This window comes from Phoenix dactylifera, chromosome 8 (assembly GCF_009389715.1).
Source record: "Phoenix dactylifera cultivar Barhee BC4 chromosome 8, palm_55x_up_171113_PBpolish2nd_filt_p, whole genome shotgun sequence".
In the NCBI taxonomy this organism is placed as follows: domain Eukaryota; kingdom Viridiplantae; phylum Streptophyta; class Magnoliopsida; order Arecales; family Arecaceae; genus Phoenix; species Phoenix dactylifera.
The window spans coordinates 26,421,208-26,435,224 of NC_052399.1; the positions used below are offsets into that span (position 1 = coordinate 26,421,208).

At 39.9% G+C, this 14,017-nt stretch overlaps 2 protein-coding genes across 3 annotated transcripts; both read right to left on the reverse strand.

Annotated features, from left to right (window-relative positions):
- Nucleotides 1–235: 235 nt before the first annotated feature.
- LOC113461010 (protein FLOURY 1-like) lies at nucleotides 236–1,598 on the reverse strand. 2 transcript variants are annotated; one of them, XM_039129394.1, is made up of 2 exons: nucleotides 1,417–1,598; nucleotides 236–1,292 (listed from the first exon to the last, which is right to left on the reverse strand). In XM_039129394.1, the coding sequence occupies exon 2, from the start codon at nucleotides 1,281–1,283 to the stop codon at nucleotides 582–584; it is 702 nt and encodes a 233-aa protein (XP_038985322.1). In that variant the 5' UTR covers nucleotides 1,284–1,292; nucleotides 1,417–1,598; the 3' UTR covers nucleotides 236–581. The 2 variants fall into 2 exon arrangements, with proteins under 2 accessions (XP_038985322.1, XP_026655856.2); XM_026800055.2 differs by lacking the exon at nucleotides 1,417–1,598 and having other exon boundaries at nucleotides 236–1,358.
- A 3,297-nt stretch (nucleotides 1,599–4,895) lies between these two features.
- LOC103723356 (pectinesterase-like) lies at nucleotides 4,896–7,519 on the reverse strand. Its single transcript, XM_008814251.3, has 2 exons — nucleotides 6,635–7,519; nucleotides 4,896–5,778 (listed from the first exon to the last, which is right to left on the reverse strand). Exons 1-2 carry the CDS (start codon nucleotides 7,488–7,490, stop codon nucleotides 5,087–5,089), a joined length of 1,548 nt encoding a protein of 515 aa, XP_008812473.2. The 5' UTR covers nucleotides 7,491–7,519; the 3' UTR covers nucleotides 4,896–5,086.
- Between the last annotated feature and the right edge of the window lie 6,498 nt (nucleotides 7,520–14,017).

Below are 14,017 nucleotides of genomic sequence, written 5' to 3' on the forward strand. Positions count from 1 at the left end.
ATCCTTATAAATTGTGTACTTTCAGATGTTTGCTCTGATCAGCAGTGCAATTAAATGTTCAAATTGAGCCAAGAAATACTAAAGTCACTCTAAATGATTTGAGATCAATTCACTTCATGCAACCTCATTAAGTTTTGCATGCTCTGATGTTTACTCTAATAAGCAATGCTGTTAAATGCTTATTAATCAGACATTCATGTCATTGCCTCCCATAGAGATTAACAAACCCCAGAAGTGAACTTCTCAAATTTGGGAATCCATTTGTCAGTCAAGTCTTACAACTCTTTCAAGAACAGGAAGGGGCATGGATAACATGTTTTAGTGCCTCTCTAGATCACATAAAAACAAACTATTGGCACCACATATGAATATTCAAATAAGGCAGTTCATGTGTAAGTTTTTTTATCAAGTATAAACCTATTGATCTAAAACCTTGCAAACTTACGATAGCTGATGGGATTTAGCTTCAAAAACTGAGTTGTCCATTTGCCAGTCCATCCAAGATGAAGTGAATGAACAATCTAGACCCACCATCATCCCTCCATTACTTGAAAGATGGCAGGGTTTTTCAAGAACTGGCCTCACTCTCCATAGCCTCGATCTTCTGCCCACCTACTCGAATCTCCCCTCTTCTCCGATTCAAGTTTCTCTATATGCCACTGCAATTGCTCGATGTATTGCTGATCATACGCCTTCTTCTGTTCAGCTATTTCACGGTACTGCCTCGCCTCTCTCTCCACAAAATTTTTCTCATTTTGAAGCCAAAAAATCTTTGCCATTGCCTCTTCGGCAGCAGAGGCGGCAGCTATCCTTTCCTTCTCCAATTCCCTGACCGCCTTAGCCCGAATCACCTTTCTCAACTTCATTACCTCATCTCCATCATCCCCTTCTTCCTCTTTACCATCTTCATCCCCTTCTTCCTCCTCGGACTCATCCAATAAATCGCTCACCCCCTCTCTACCATTGCAATTCCTATATCCCCATTTCGGCGAACCTATTGTGTCCACAACAGGCTCCTCGCTCCCCTTGGAACACCTGGAACACCCACATACACGGAGCTCCTCAAACCTTCGAACAAGGCGCCACACGCTGAACCCCAAGAACAGCAGAGAAAACAACACAAGGGGGCAATAAATGGCAGCACAAGGGGGGAAATCAAGAGAACGAAGCGCCAAGTTCCAGCCTTGAAATGAAGGAGGGCCCCAAAGAAGTGCCAGGAATCCAAACTCGAACGCCCGAAGGAAGAGGCGGCCTCCCCAGGCTCGCAAGTGGGTTCTGTCCATGCTCCACTTCTGGAACCCAAAGCTCAATTTTGTGAACACCATTGCTGACAGGAAGCAAGCTTTGCGAACTAAGAAGCGATTTGGGAGTGAATATAAATGCAATTATATACGGAAGAAAGAGAGAGAATGTCACCTTCTGGTAGAACTTTATAGAAACAAAATTTATATTTTGCCATATTTCCTCCAGTAAAAATCAAATTGGGATAGAAAGACCATTGGTATCCTCTTTGATCGAGATATGATAGCTGATTACCGAGGGATGGGGGCTTGGACTGATGTTGGTACCAATGAAATGATGTAACGGAAAACTTAAAAGATCATGGAAGGGAGAAATTATTTCCTAAACCCGGTCTATGCTATAGACCGAGCCTATAGCAGCCCGCCATGTTGGCGTTTGTTTCCACCTAATACAATAATCAGAATTCTTGCCTCTTCTTCCCTTTCAGCTTGGTTACAAGGCAAGCCTCAAAATTTGACATAAGCTCAGCTTATTATTCTTTTGAACAAGCCTAAACAAGCTAATTTCTATGCTTGAGTACTCCTAGCTTTGAGCTTGCTTGCAGCCTTTTGGCACTTTGAAAAGCTCATCATGTTCCAAGTTGATCGCTGATGAGGAAAATGCTTGGATGAAGGAGGGAAGGGGCTAAATGTAAGGGTTTTGAGCTGACTAAAGAGAGTGTATTTTATGACTCTTTAAGTATATCTCGGTAGTAAAAAGGTCTTGGAAGCTTTACTGTAATTGATCCTACCAACCTACACAAGTTTGGATCCACTCTTATATCTACAGGGACTAGTTCAATCACCTATCATCCACTCATCTGCCATTGGTGGGTGATTGAGCAAAAAATTGAATAACGAGTAAGCCCAATCCGAGCAAGATATTTTGTCACCAAGATGCACAGGGAGTTTTTTTTAGACTAGAAAACCTACTAGCTCTACGACTCCATATTTTAGTAAATTATATAATAAGAGCTTAAAGTTCTTGTTTTTTAATTGGAAATAATTTTTTTTGATCCTACGGGTGTTTTTACATCTTACCAATCAAGAAGGAGAAAAGAAGCATTCAGTAAGAAGCAACAACTTGGAGAGAAGACAATAAGCCTTTTTTTTTTTTTTTCTTTGATGGTTTTCAAGAATTTGTCACGCTTACCCTAAAAGAAAAAGGCCCTCAAAGTGGTGAAACTGGAAATGGAAGAAAAGAACGATGGGTTGATGATGGACTCTTCTGAGATACAAGCGAAAAAGGTGAAGCTAAAGCCCGACGATATTATGGTTAAGAAGAAGAATCAAAAGAAGACAGACATCCATAAAGAAGAAGAAGAAGATGAAGGCCTCGAGCAACCCTAGCACTAAAAACAAGAATTTTTTTGACGAAAACTGCATCCGGTAGCAGTGAGCTCCTCATCGACTTTGCAAGACTATGTATCTTATCCTAAGTCTAAGTTAGAATCGAATGCCGAGCACAGTGACTTAGCCAAAATTACCTGGTTACGTGAAAGCTAAGCCAGCACCTAAGTTATGCAGTTCGGATTCTGTTAGCCGAGCACAAAAATCCAACACAAGATACAAAGCAAGACAAGCTCGGCTTGAAGCCATTAGCTCCAATGATATGAGAGGTGCATCCTACTCGGCACATACACCTTCATGAATATTTGGCTGTAGCATGGGACGATCGACAACTCGGATACTTCCTTCGCTCGAGCCGAAGAACAACTCAAACTCGGAAGTCGGGGAGCAAATGATGGGAGGCAAAATGGATCGTCCTACTCCAGTGTGGAACCACCCAATTTCTGCCGAGCAGACCTTAGAGCCGAGCAGGTCGGGCCCTGCTATGAGTCGAGCCAACCTCAAATTATATCAGGCCTAGGGTCGACCCCATCTCTACATGAGCCGGCCCCTTAATAACATGAGTCGACCCCCGCAGTCATAGATCGACCCTTAGGCAGACCTCGGTTCCGCTAAGAGCCAGGCCGACCTCGGCTAGAGGCCAAGCCAACCTCGGACCCCATCGAAGGCTGCCGACCTCGGTCGTATCATCCTTAATCCCGTCGAAGATCTTGCATATCTTCAGAACCCATATTCAAACAAATCTGGAAAAATATCTTCCGAATCCTCCGCCTGCGAAATTGATCTTCATGATTCATGCCGTCTCCAGCTAATGGCTAGCTAATCATAGCTCGGCTCGAGGTTTCAGGTAACGGCCGAGACCCTCACCTTTTAAAAAGAGGAGGGAAAGGGCCTAAGGGAGCCATTAAAAAGCAATACAAAGCAATTTAAAACACTCAGCAACCTCTCCAAAAACTTTGCTAATTTAACCATTGGAGGTACACCGGTGCGCAAGAGGTGGCTCTCTTTCTCCGTCCCGGCCGGCGGCTTTTCAGATTCCTCCGGCGTGGTCACCTTTAGGCCAAATTTCAACCACAACAATGCCAATAAGAAAAAATAATACTCAGTGATATAAGTTGTTATGTGATCTCTAAAATCACTCTAACAAGATCACGCTAATAAAGAAAAATTATACTAATCGAAATAGGATCACGCTAACAAAAAAAATAAAATGGGCTGATACAGATTGTTACGTGATTCCTAATTAAAATTATTCTAACATTCCTCCTCAAACTTAAGATGATACTATAAGTGCCAACTTGAGTTCGAAAACTAGATCACGAATATACCTAAAAACTGGCGTATTAGATCAAGAGTTGAAATAATAGCTTAGAAGCTGATATAGCAGATTAGGAGTTGACATAATAACTCAAAAGCCGATAAGGCAGACTGATGTATCTAACTAATGTGACAGACTGACATGTCTGTCGATGTGGCCGATTGACTTGTCTGATATGTGGCAGCGAGAAGATACATAAGAGATGATAGATGTAGTGAGGACAAAGCTTAGAGAGAAGGCAACCAAAGGTTGACCATCCTCATAAACGGAGGCATCATTGAAAAGGAGCAATTGGCTTCAAACTGGAGAGGCAGCAAATAAAACTGGAGATGAAGAGAATGGGGCGCCTGAGCGACGATGAGGAGAGACGACTGAAGATCTACTAATGAGATCAATATTGATTCATTAGGAAACAGATCTATGAAGAAATAGAGGATCTGTGGAGAAATAGAGGAACTATGGATCCACCAAAAAATAGAGAATTTTCAGATGTTGATTCATCCGAGAATAGAGAACGATAGATCGGCAATGGGGGTCTTCAAAGCTTCTAGACATGGCGACGACGACCACTACAAAGGTGGAAGAAATGATGGCAATAGGTTACGTGATCGGTGGCTCTAATATTATGTTAAAAATTTTGTAGAATCGGAGGAAAACAAAAAAAAAAGAAAAAAATAATTTTATTTCTTTGTTTCATCAAATTCGGCACATCTTAGGAGTTATATATACTTGTATACAGACTCTATACGGAAAAAAAATATAGGTTGATATGGCATTATGTTAATAAAGAAAAATAATACTCACTAATATAAGTTGTTATGTGATCTCTAAAATTATTCTAACAAGATCATTCTAACAAAGAAAAATAATACTTGACTGCAAATTAATTTTATGATTTATCAAACTGAAAAAAAGGAAAAATAGCAAGAGACCAACGTATTCAAATGTGATAAGGCCGTCTGCATATATATTTAATTACGTACAACTGCTAAGATGTCTAATACTTTGACAATATGACACCCTTATATACATATTCGTCTTCCCCCTTAGAATTCCATGCATTATTATTCATTGTCTTGCAAACGAAACTAAAAATATATATAGCACACAGTACATGAAGCCTTGGCTTATGATCAACTCAAAGACCAGATGTGAATGCGACCCCTGTGGCCGGAATCCACGAGTTTCCGGACAGGAAGTTCGCCACCGTGAACTTGCTGGCCTCGGTTGCGCTCGTGATAACATGGTACCCGGGCCACTTCACCCGCTGGCTCGTATCAGCCCCTGCGCCGGTGTTCATGTACTCCCCATAATACAAAGTACTCAAAGCAAAGTTTCCACTCCACTCGAGCCACCCCGCTGGATCGATAAGGCTATCTAGCGACGTCTTCATGAATACCGTCCTCGAGTACTTCTTCCATGGCCGACCAAGGTAGGTCTTGAATGAGCCTTGCACCGGCTTGAGCTCCGATGCAGCTGTGACCGCCGAATCGTGAATCGATATCCCGGTATTCTCGTTCGGGTCGGTCCGCCCCTGGGCCGTCACCGTGATCTTCTGGCCGCTCATCGGCTTCCTGACGTACATGCTGCAGTTCTGGAGGACCACCGCAGCGTCGCCGAAGATGAAGTCGACCGTGCCGTAGACGTCGCAGTTGCGGTAGAATTGCCGCTGGGAGTAGATGTAGAGGGTGTCCTGGTAGCCCTTGAAGCTGCACCGGTAGAAGACCGAGAGGTCCGAGCCTGACCGGAGGGCCACTGCCTGGTGCTTCTGGGGTCCTGCTGTGTTCTGGAAGGTCATGTCTCGAGCGATGAAGCCGTCACCGGTGACCGCTGCGATTATCAGGAGGGTTGATAAGTAGGCATAGAGACAATGGAGAAACGGAGCCCTTCATGGTTGTGTGATTGTAATTAATGGTGTGACGTGTTGATTTTGAATTACTTGGATGCTTAATTGTATCCTTTGGAGGTATCTAATTACCGTAAAGGATGGCTTAGGTTTCTCTAATTCTTGAGATCGATATATGTTTGACGTATTAGTACTGCATAAAAATAAAAAGAAGATGGCAGGTCTTGACAAGTTCTTCATTTTCTAGCCATAAATGTTGGTGTAATTCATGATTTATCAGAAGATAATACTAGTCTTGGTATTCTTTTCTCGTGCATCAATGAAAAAGATATTTCTATGGAAACCACCGACTTCGATGGTGCAAGCTGGTATATATGGAAATAATTTTTGATGAAGACCTAGGAGAAAAATATGAACTCACCGGTATGCAATTATAGCAGCGTTGATAAGTAGGCATAGAAATGGACCCTTTATGGTTGTGTCATGCTAAATGGTGTGGCGCGTTTCTTCTGAATTAACTACTTAGATGCTTAATCGTATTCTTTGGAGGTCTAATCTCTAAAAAAGATAGCTTAGGGTTGTCTAATTGTTAGATAGATGCTTTAGGCAATATTACTGCATAATAATGAAATAGAGATGGCGTGTCATGACAAACACTTCATTTTCTAGCTATAAAGGTTGGTGTAACTCACGATTTATCGAGAAGTTAATACAAGTCTTGCTGTTCTTTTCTCGTAGACTAATGAAAGAGATATTTGTATGGAAACCACGGACTTCGATATGGTGTATATACATAGAAATAAATTTTGATGAAGACCTATGAGAAAAATATGAACTCACCAAAGGTCGCAGAACGGAACGTCGTGGAACCATCTTGCACGTTCCTACTGCCGGTAACAACGGTAGCATTCATTCCATCTCCAACTATCATCAGATTCTTCATCGGTGTTTGGACATTCTCGTTGTATACGCCGGCTTTGACATGAATGACAAATCTTGATCTGCCGTTGCTTTGTTTCGTAGCAGCTGCAATGGCTTCTGAGATGGTTTTGTAATTCCCGGAGCCATCTTTGGCCACCACAAGATCGGCATTTATCGTCGAAGAATGAAGAAGCTTGCGGTCGGCGGCAGACAGCCAATTTGGGAACCCACCGGAGAGCAACCGACGATTACCACCAGACTTGGCTGCAGTTGTTGCCTTGTTAATGGCCAGGGAGTTGCTTAGCGACTCCGATATGTTATATGACATGAAAGGTGATGACCCAAAGGGAAAGGAAGAACCAAGCTCAATAAATCCATTTCGACATGTCTGTTGATTGGCCATCGCTGCACTTAGCCATGTCTGAGCATCGTCATACGACGAAGAGCTCATCGAGCGGTTAAGCTTGCCGATGGTGTCCTCGCAGAGCTCCAAGCAATCAGCCCATGCAGCTTTTGCTCCCTTGTCGAGCGAGCTGACATCCATGGCCGATGCAAGCTCATGGACTCGGACTGCTCGGTCTTTGGCTGCCTGGAGGGCTAAATGAAGGAACCCGGACAGTGTTTTGGCTTGGGCAAATAGAGGGCTAGGGCTTACCATGGAACTGCACACATGAGGATTAGGGGTTTGGCTGCATGATAGTATTGGGTCGCTTGTTGCAACCCTGTAGGTCACAAAGAGAAGGAAAGCAAGGAAATATGCTAACAACGAAGCCATAACGTCCACAAGGTTTGTTAAACTAAGTGTTGGATGGTTGGAGGAAGGGGGATGTTAAAATATTTGTGGAAGAAGAAGAAAACAAAAGAAAAAAAAGAGAAAAATTATTTTTGTTTCCTGTTTCGTCATATTCTAATGCCTTTTTTTTTCCTTTTTTGTTAGTTTTCAAAAATCTATCCTACTTGCCCTACAAAAAAAGGAACTTTAAACCGATGAAAATGATAGCATAAGAAAACAACAGCCACTTGATGATTGGCTCTTCTAAGATGCAAGCAAAGAAGGTAAAACTGAAGCTCAATGATATCATGGTGACAAATTAAAAGGCATCCATAAAGAAGAAGATGATGATGAAGGTTCTGAACAACAGTAGAATCAAGAACAAGAATGGTTTCGACAAGAAACTCATCCTAGTTAGGTGGGGGCAGCAATATGTACAATTCGCCTTAAAAGAGTTGGACATTCATGATCCATCTTGGTTCTAAGCAAGAAAAGATAGAATCATCTACTACTGTCCCATGATAGCTTGAAGAGCTCACCACTTTCCGAGTTGATCACTTATGAGGGGCTTTCATGAAGCTAGAGAAGGGTCTAAATGTAAGGATTTTGGATTGACTGAAGAGAGCATATTTTATGACTTTCAAGAGTATCTCAGCAGGAACAAGGCCCGCCCCACTCAGGCGAAGAATTTAGGGACTTCGATCTTTTCTCGAACGTCCCCAATTTCTAACAACCTTAGATGGCACGTCCTCAATGTCCTATCACAATGTCTATATAACAACGGCATCTCTACTTGCATTTAAGATATGTAAGCCATGACCAATGAAGTCTACTTTTAGCTAGCAAACTAAGAGAATAGACAGGTACGCCATCATGGGAAGGCCATTTGGTAGCTAAAGAAGCGATTACAAAAGAAGCAAAAAATGTATACTAAAAATGCAAATATTTTTTCTTCATCAAATATTCCAGTGATTCATGCATTTAATGAAGCCAGCCAATCAAACAATCACTTAAGAAATTTAGGAATTTAGTTGTCAGCAATTTTTAACAAGATAATTATCCTTTTCCGGAAACAGACAGAAGGCAAGGGTACAAGTCATTTTCCATAACAGGAAAGTGCTTTCCTCAAATGTACGAGCAAGTGCAAGCTGTGCAAAACGAGCCCGACAGTAGGTAAGCAAAAAAGAAACATGCAGACGTCCAGTAGCTTGGGACTACAATTTTGATATTTTGATATGGCGTGTCTCCATCATTTTTATTTTTTTTTTATTTTTGCTAAAAAAAAGAAAAAGAAAGAGGGGGGGGGGGAGGAAAAAGTCCACCCTCGTATAGCAGCATCCACTGAGCCCCCACCCTGCCAGGAGAATGATCGATGCCGACAGAAATGACCATGTGTTGGGCACGCCGGCCGGTTTTACTCATATCCTCCCCATCCGTGGGCCCGGCTCGTCATCCCTCTGGGCTTCGACATGATTATATATCGTCTGTGTGAGTACGTCACACTTAGCACCACCGAGGCTACTAGCGGACCAATAAGCCCTCCCAAACCCCACATCCGAGCAGAGAGCATCCGGTCTCCACAATTTAATCAATGCTGCGCGTTTCGAACTCGGAACTGTTTGGTTAGAAGTAAGGCCCAGTTCCACTGAGTTACCATCTCAGTGGCGTGTCGCCATCTTTCAACACATAAAAGATGTGCAATATATGATAATAGATCTCTAGATTACAAAATATTGTTAAATTATTTTTCACTGGTAGGGCTTAATCCAGATGGGCATTTCCATTTGTATTTCTTTAAAAAGAATCTCATTTCTTATTGGTCCACTAATTACTAGAATGACTATAGTTCGTATGGTTGAGATATGTCAGATTATGAGGTCATCTAACAATTCCTAAAATTATTTATCTAAAAAAATAATTATGGAGAAAAATAAATTTTAACATATTTGGTTGTGAAAAAATTACTTTAGAAAAAAGCGCCAGAAAAAAATTGCTATATTTGGTTGAAGGTAATCTTATATGCAAATATTGCCAAATTTCTAGCAATACCCTTCAATAAATAATTCAAATAATAACTGTTTGTTTAGTCCATTTGTTAGCCATTTATGACCCACTTACCTAAAGATTGTTAATATGGACCATTTTGAATATTGAAATATATTTACATAAGTTAATAAATATTTGAATAGAATAATTAATAATTATTAATAAATTAATAATATTATTAATATCACTAGTATTTTTAATTTAATTATAATATAGTAATTTATTATATTAATTATAAATAAATTCCATTAGTTATAGTAAATATATTGACGTATTAACAGACTATTTATTAGTTAATTTATTAACTATACAAAATAATATATAATTAATATGTTTATTAAAAATTAGTATATTTATTCATATAGCAATGATTAAAGTATTTATTAATATATTAGAAATAATATGTTTATCATATTTTTGAATAATTAATACAAATATATAGTTATGATATATTAATTACATATTATAAATATATATTATATTAAATAATACTACAATAATAATTACTATTAGTTATATAATGTAATGTTCTTAATATAATATTAATATAATATAAGTGAAGATGTTTTCATCAAGCAATGATATTTTCAAATTGCTTCTACTCGATAATCTAACATGAAAAAAAATACCATCTTCCTGGTGGTATTTGTTTTATCTTCTCTCTCAATATCCACCATTTATTTTACCATCTCTCTCATCCTCTTTTTATACCAAGCATAATAATCTAGCATGGGAAACTCCCAAGCAAACAAACTCTTAAATAAACAAGAAAACTAATAAGACTACAAGCACAAATATACATACATGCATACACACATATACGTAAACGTATGTATATAAGGTATGTATGTATGTATGTATGTGTATGTGTAAATATGCATATACATATATATGTTTATATATCTGAGGTGGATTAAAATCCAGCTCACCAAATTCCAAGTCTAATCTGGTCGGTCTTGATTAGCGCAACAAGAGTGATCCGAATTATTAACGATGTGATCTAATGCCCGTAAATTAGTTATACAGTAAAGATCATCTAATTTAGAGAACTTTAGCCTATGTATCAACATGTCAAAAATAAATAGTTTAAATAATATGAAATAATGCATGTTTGCTGCCCACTTAATACATAGGTTAGAGGTGTTCAAATTATCCCCTTTTTTTTATCTGGAGGCAATTTTGAGATGGTAAACTGCACTCCAATTGTAACCCGTTGATGCAGCCGGACCCATCCCAAGCCCCAGTCAAGATCAAGAGGACCCAAGATTGATCAAGAGCATCCAAGGTAGGCAGTTCGCCATGAGATCTAATGGTAAGACTTCCCTATGAAGTAACTAGTAGGACCAAAATACCATCTGATCCAACAATAGGGAAATAATCGTCGGAATAGGATGGCAGGTGGTCACTATCCGAAAAGCTAGATCCAAAGACTGGCTACTCAAGCCATAGCCTTATCACCATCAGTTCTATTTTCCTTCCTAGAAGCTCTTCCACATCATTATAGCTTTCTTTAGAGATTTTAAGACCATGTTTTCTTGTTCTTTTCGAACTCTGAGGTACGTGCAATCCCTATCATTGTAAATGGGCTTAGAGACCATAAATATCCCCTATATACTTCAATTTTCCATAGTTTAATTAAATTTGTCTTTTCTTTTCTACATGTTAATTCATGGTTGTTTTAATTTTTTCTTCTACGCATGCCCTAGTATATTTCGTAAATCAGCAGTGTAGTTAGTTAATAAAGTCTTTATAAGTTGGTGGAGTCCTTAGCAATGGCAGAGCCCTCTTGAGTCTTGATAGCAACATGGTAAGATACCAGTCACTTTAAGATAATTTGGTTAATTAGTTTCCCTAGCCTCTATATTTTTAATAATGACTGCTTTCTTCCATTTAAATTATTTAAATTATCTCGTAGATTATTTAATTTTTCACACGGCTAGTTCTACTTGTTGATTGCCCTCTTTGGAGCTATTCAAGCGGACCCCACCAGCGTCAACAAACTTGGTACCGGAGCTCAATTTTTATTAACCTAGCTATATTTTAGACCTTATCTGCTTTTGTGATGCATGCATGCCTAGACTAGGATTTAAGTTAGTCCTCATGTGCTCTAGATTTTAACTCTCTTCAGAAATTTTCTAGAAGATTTCAGAATTTGATCTACTTTCAAACTCCTGGCCGCTCTCAAACAAACTATGTTCTAAAATTTAGATTGGATTTCAAAGCTTGGGGTTGAACTTAAATCCCTTTCTGATTATGAAATTCTACTTGAGTGCGTGAGGGTGAATAATACCCAAAACTCCTCTTTTGAAGTAGAGGGCAAAGTTCCGCATCTAGATCCTCTAAGATGGTGAGGGACATTTGGGATACCCTTTTCGCTGTCACAGCGCTCAGGTTTGCCCATTTTTCATGGGTATCCCCACCTCTTGGTCATCTTAAAGTCCATTTCGATGGCAGCTTATTCAGCGGATGGTTTGCATGGAGGAGTAGAATTTGTTATGAAAGACTATTTGGGCTCACTGGTTGTGGCGGGAGGGCGGCGCACCATTAGCTTGACTGTCATTGAGGCGGAGCTCCGGGCTGTCTGGAAATGTCTCTCCTATGCGAGGAGAGTACTTAGAGCTGATCGAGTACACTTTGAGGGGGATTCCTCGACGGTAATTGATTGGATACGGGGAGTGAATCGCTATGGGGATGGCCATCCTTTGATTGGTGAGACCTGCAGACTAGTCAGGAAGATAGAGCACTTCCAGGTAGCACACGTGTTTCGAGAGGCAAACGGTGCTGCTGATTGGGTTGCCTCGTGGTCCGGCACTCCGGAGAGTTTATCTGGTCGAGGGCCGTGGATATCTCTCCTTCTTTGCACTTTTTTCTCTGCACTTTTTTCTTTCTTTTAACTTGTCTGGCTGTACTCATTTGAAAATGATATGAAATGTCGATTCTACTAAAAAAAAAAAAGTAGAGGGCAAAGTTTGCCGTCTCGGTAACGAACCCCATATTGGTGCCACATTAGTACAGTATCAATACGGTACGATACGGAGTTTTTTAGGCTTACTAAGTGTCGGTACGCCACTCGTACTGGTTACTGATGCCGAACTAATATGGTACAGTATGCTTATATTATCGAGTTCAGATTGGTACGGCATACTATGGTAGAGGATCTGGCAATCCTACGAAAGTTACTTGGCACTATAAGCCCCTGACATGTTTTTTACTTGCCGGCATCCCCCACCCCACTCTTGCAACCCTAGTGCAGCCCTGCTAACACAGCGAAACATAGCTAAGTTACGGTGGTACCAAAGCTATTCTCTGAACAGCCTACCATCGAAACTAAACAGACAGAGAGCTGCTTATAATCAGTTTAGCTGGCAATTCCATTGACTGCACCATCTGATTGTAGCATCACCACCATTAACAATCAGTTTAGTTCAACATCGAGTTGCCTTTTGTTATACTTCATTTTTGTGTTCTCTCATGTTATCCCTTTACTTGGTTTAATAGAACTTCAATGTATGTATGATCCTGGGCGGAGAAATTTTGCTGATTCCATGTATTCAGGACTAGCTGTTCTGTAGCTTTGCCAACCAGTTATCATCACAAAAAGTGGTCTTAAAGTCCTTGAATAATTTCAAGTTCTGCTTTGGATTAAGGAAAGCCGTTTGTGCTTTCTATCTTATTTTATATCAGCAGAAAACACTGTCCAATTTTAGTGACAGATGAAGTCTTTTGGCGAAGGCATTGATGTGATTCGTTAGGTTGAACTAGCGATGACAAGCTGTTAAAACTAGTGTAGAGGCTGAGGCAAAAAGTATGCACCTTCTCGTGGCTGATGTTCAGAGAACAACTAGATCCTTGTTGCAGCAAGATAATCTTAGAGAACAAATATAAAGATTATGTCCATTCTGTAGTCTTCCAAAAGCTTGCTGCTGCTGATAAGAAATGCCTGGGGTTGTTGGAGGCTGAAAAGAAAAGGGCAGATGCTAGCTAGAGTAATGCAAGCATGCTGAGTGGTTAAGACTACCGTATGCCATCAAAGAGAGCGAAAGAAAAAGAATGACAACCAGTTGGAAAACTGTCTTCAAAGAGTATGCAAGCTTTTGCTGTTGTTATCTTTTCTTTTAGCCCATTTTTGTATTCAATATGCATTAATGTGCATAAATCATCTGACCACCATCAGTCTCTTAAGTTGGCCAATGTGCAAAAGCTGAATGAGTTACAGGATATTTGGTTATGCCTTTTCTTCAACTAATGTTCTGCTATAGAATAAAATGACTGATAGGAAGGTTTATTTTGCATGTCTAAGAGGATTCTTTCCTGGTTAAAAATATCTTAAATCATATACTTCACCGATGAATAGACAAAGTGACAGATGGCAGAGTATCTAAAACTGAGTGAGACCTCATGGGGCAAGTTTAACAAAATATTAATTTATTATAGTGTCCCAAACAAGTTGAATTTATATTCACTCATCACCAACACAAGCGATC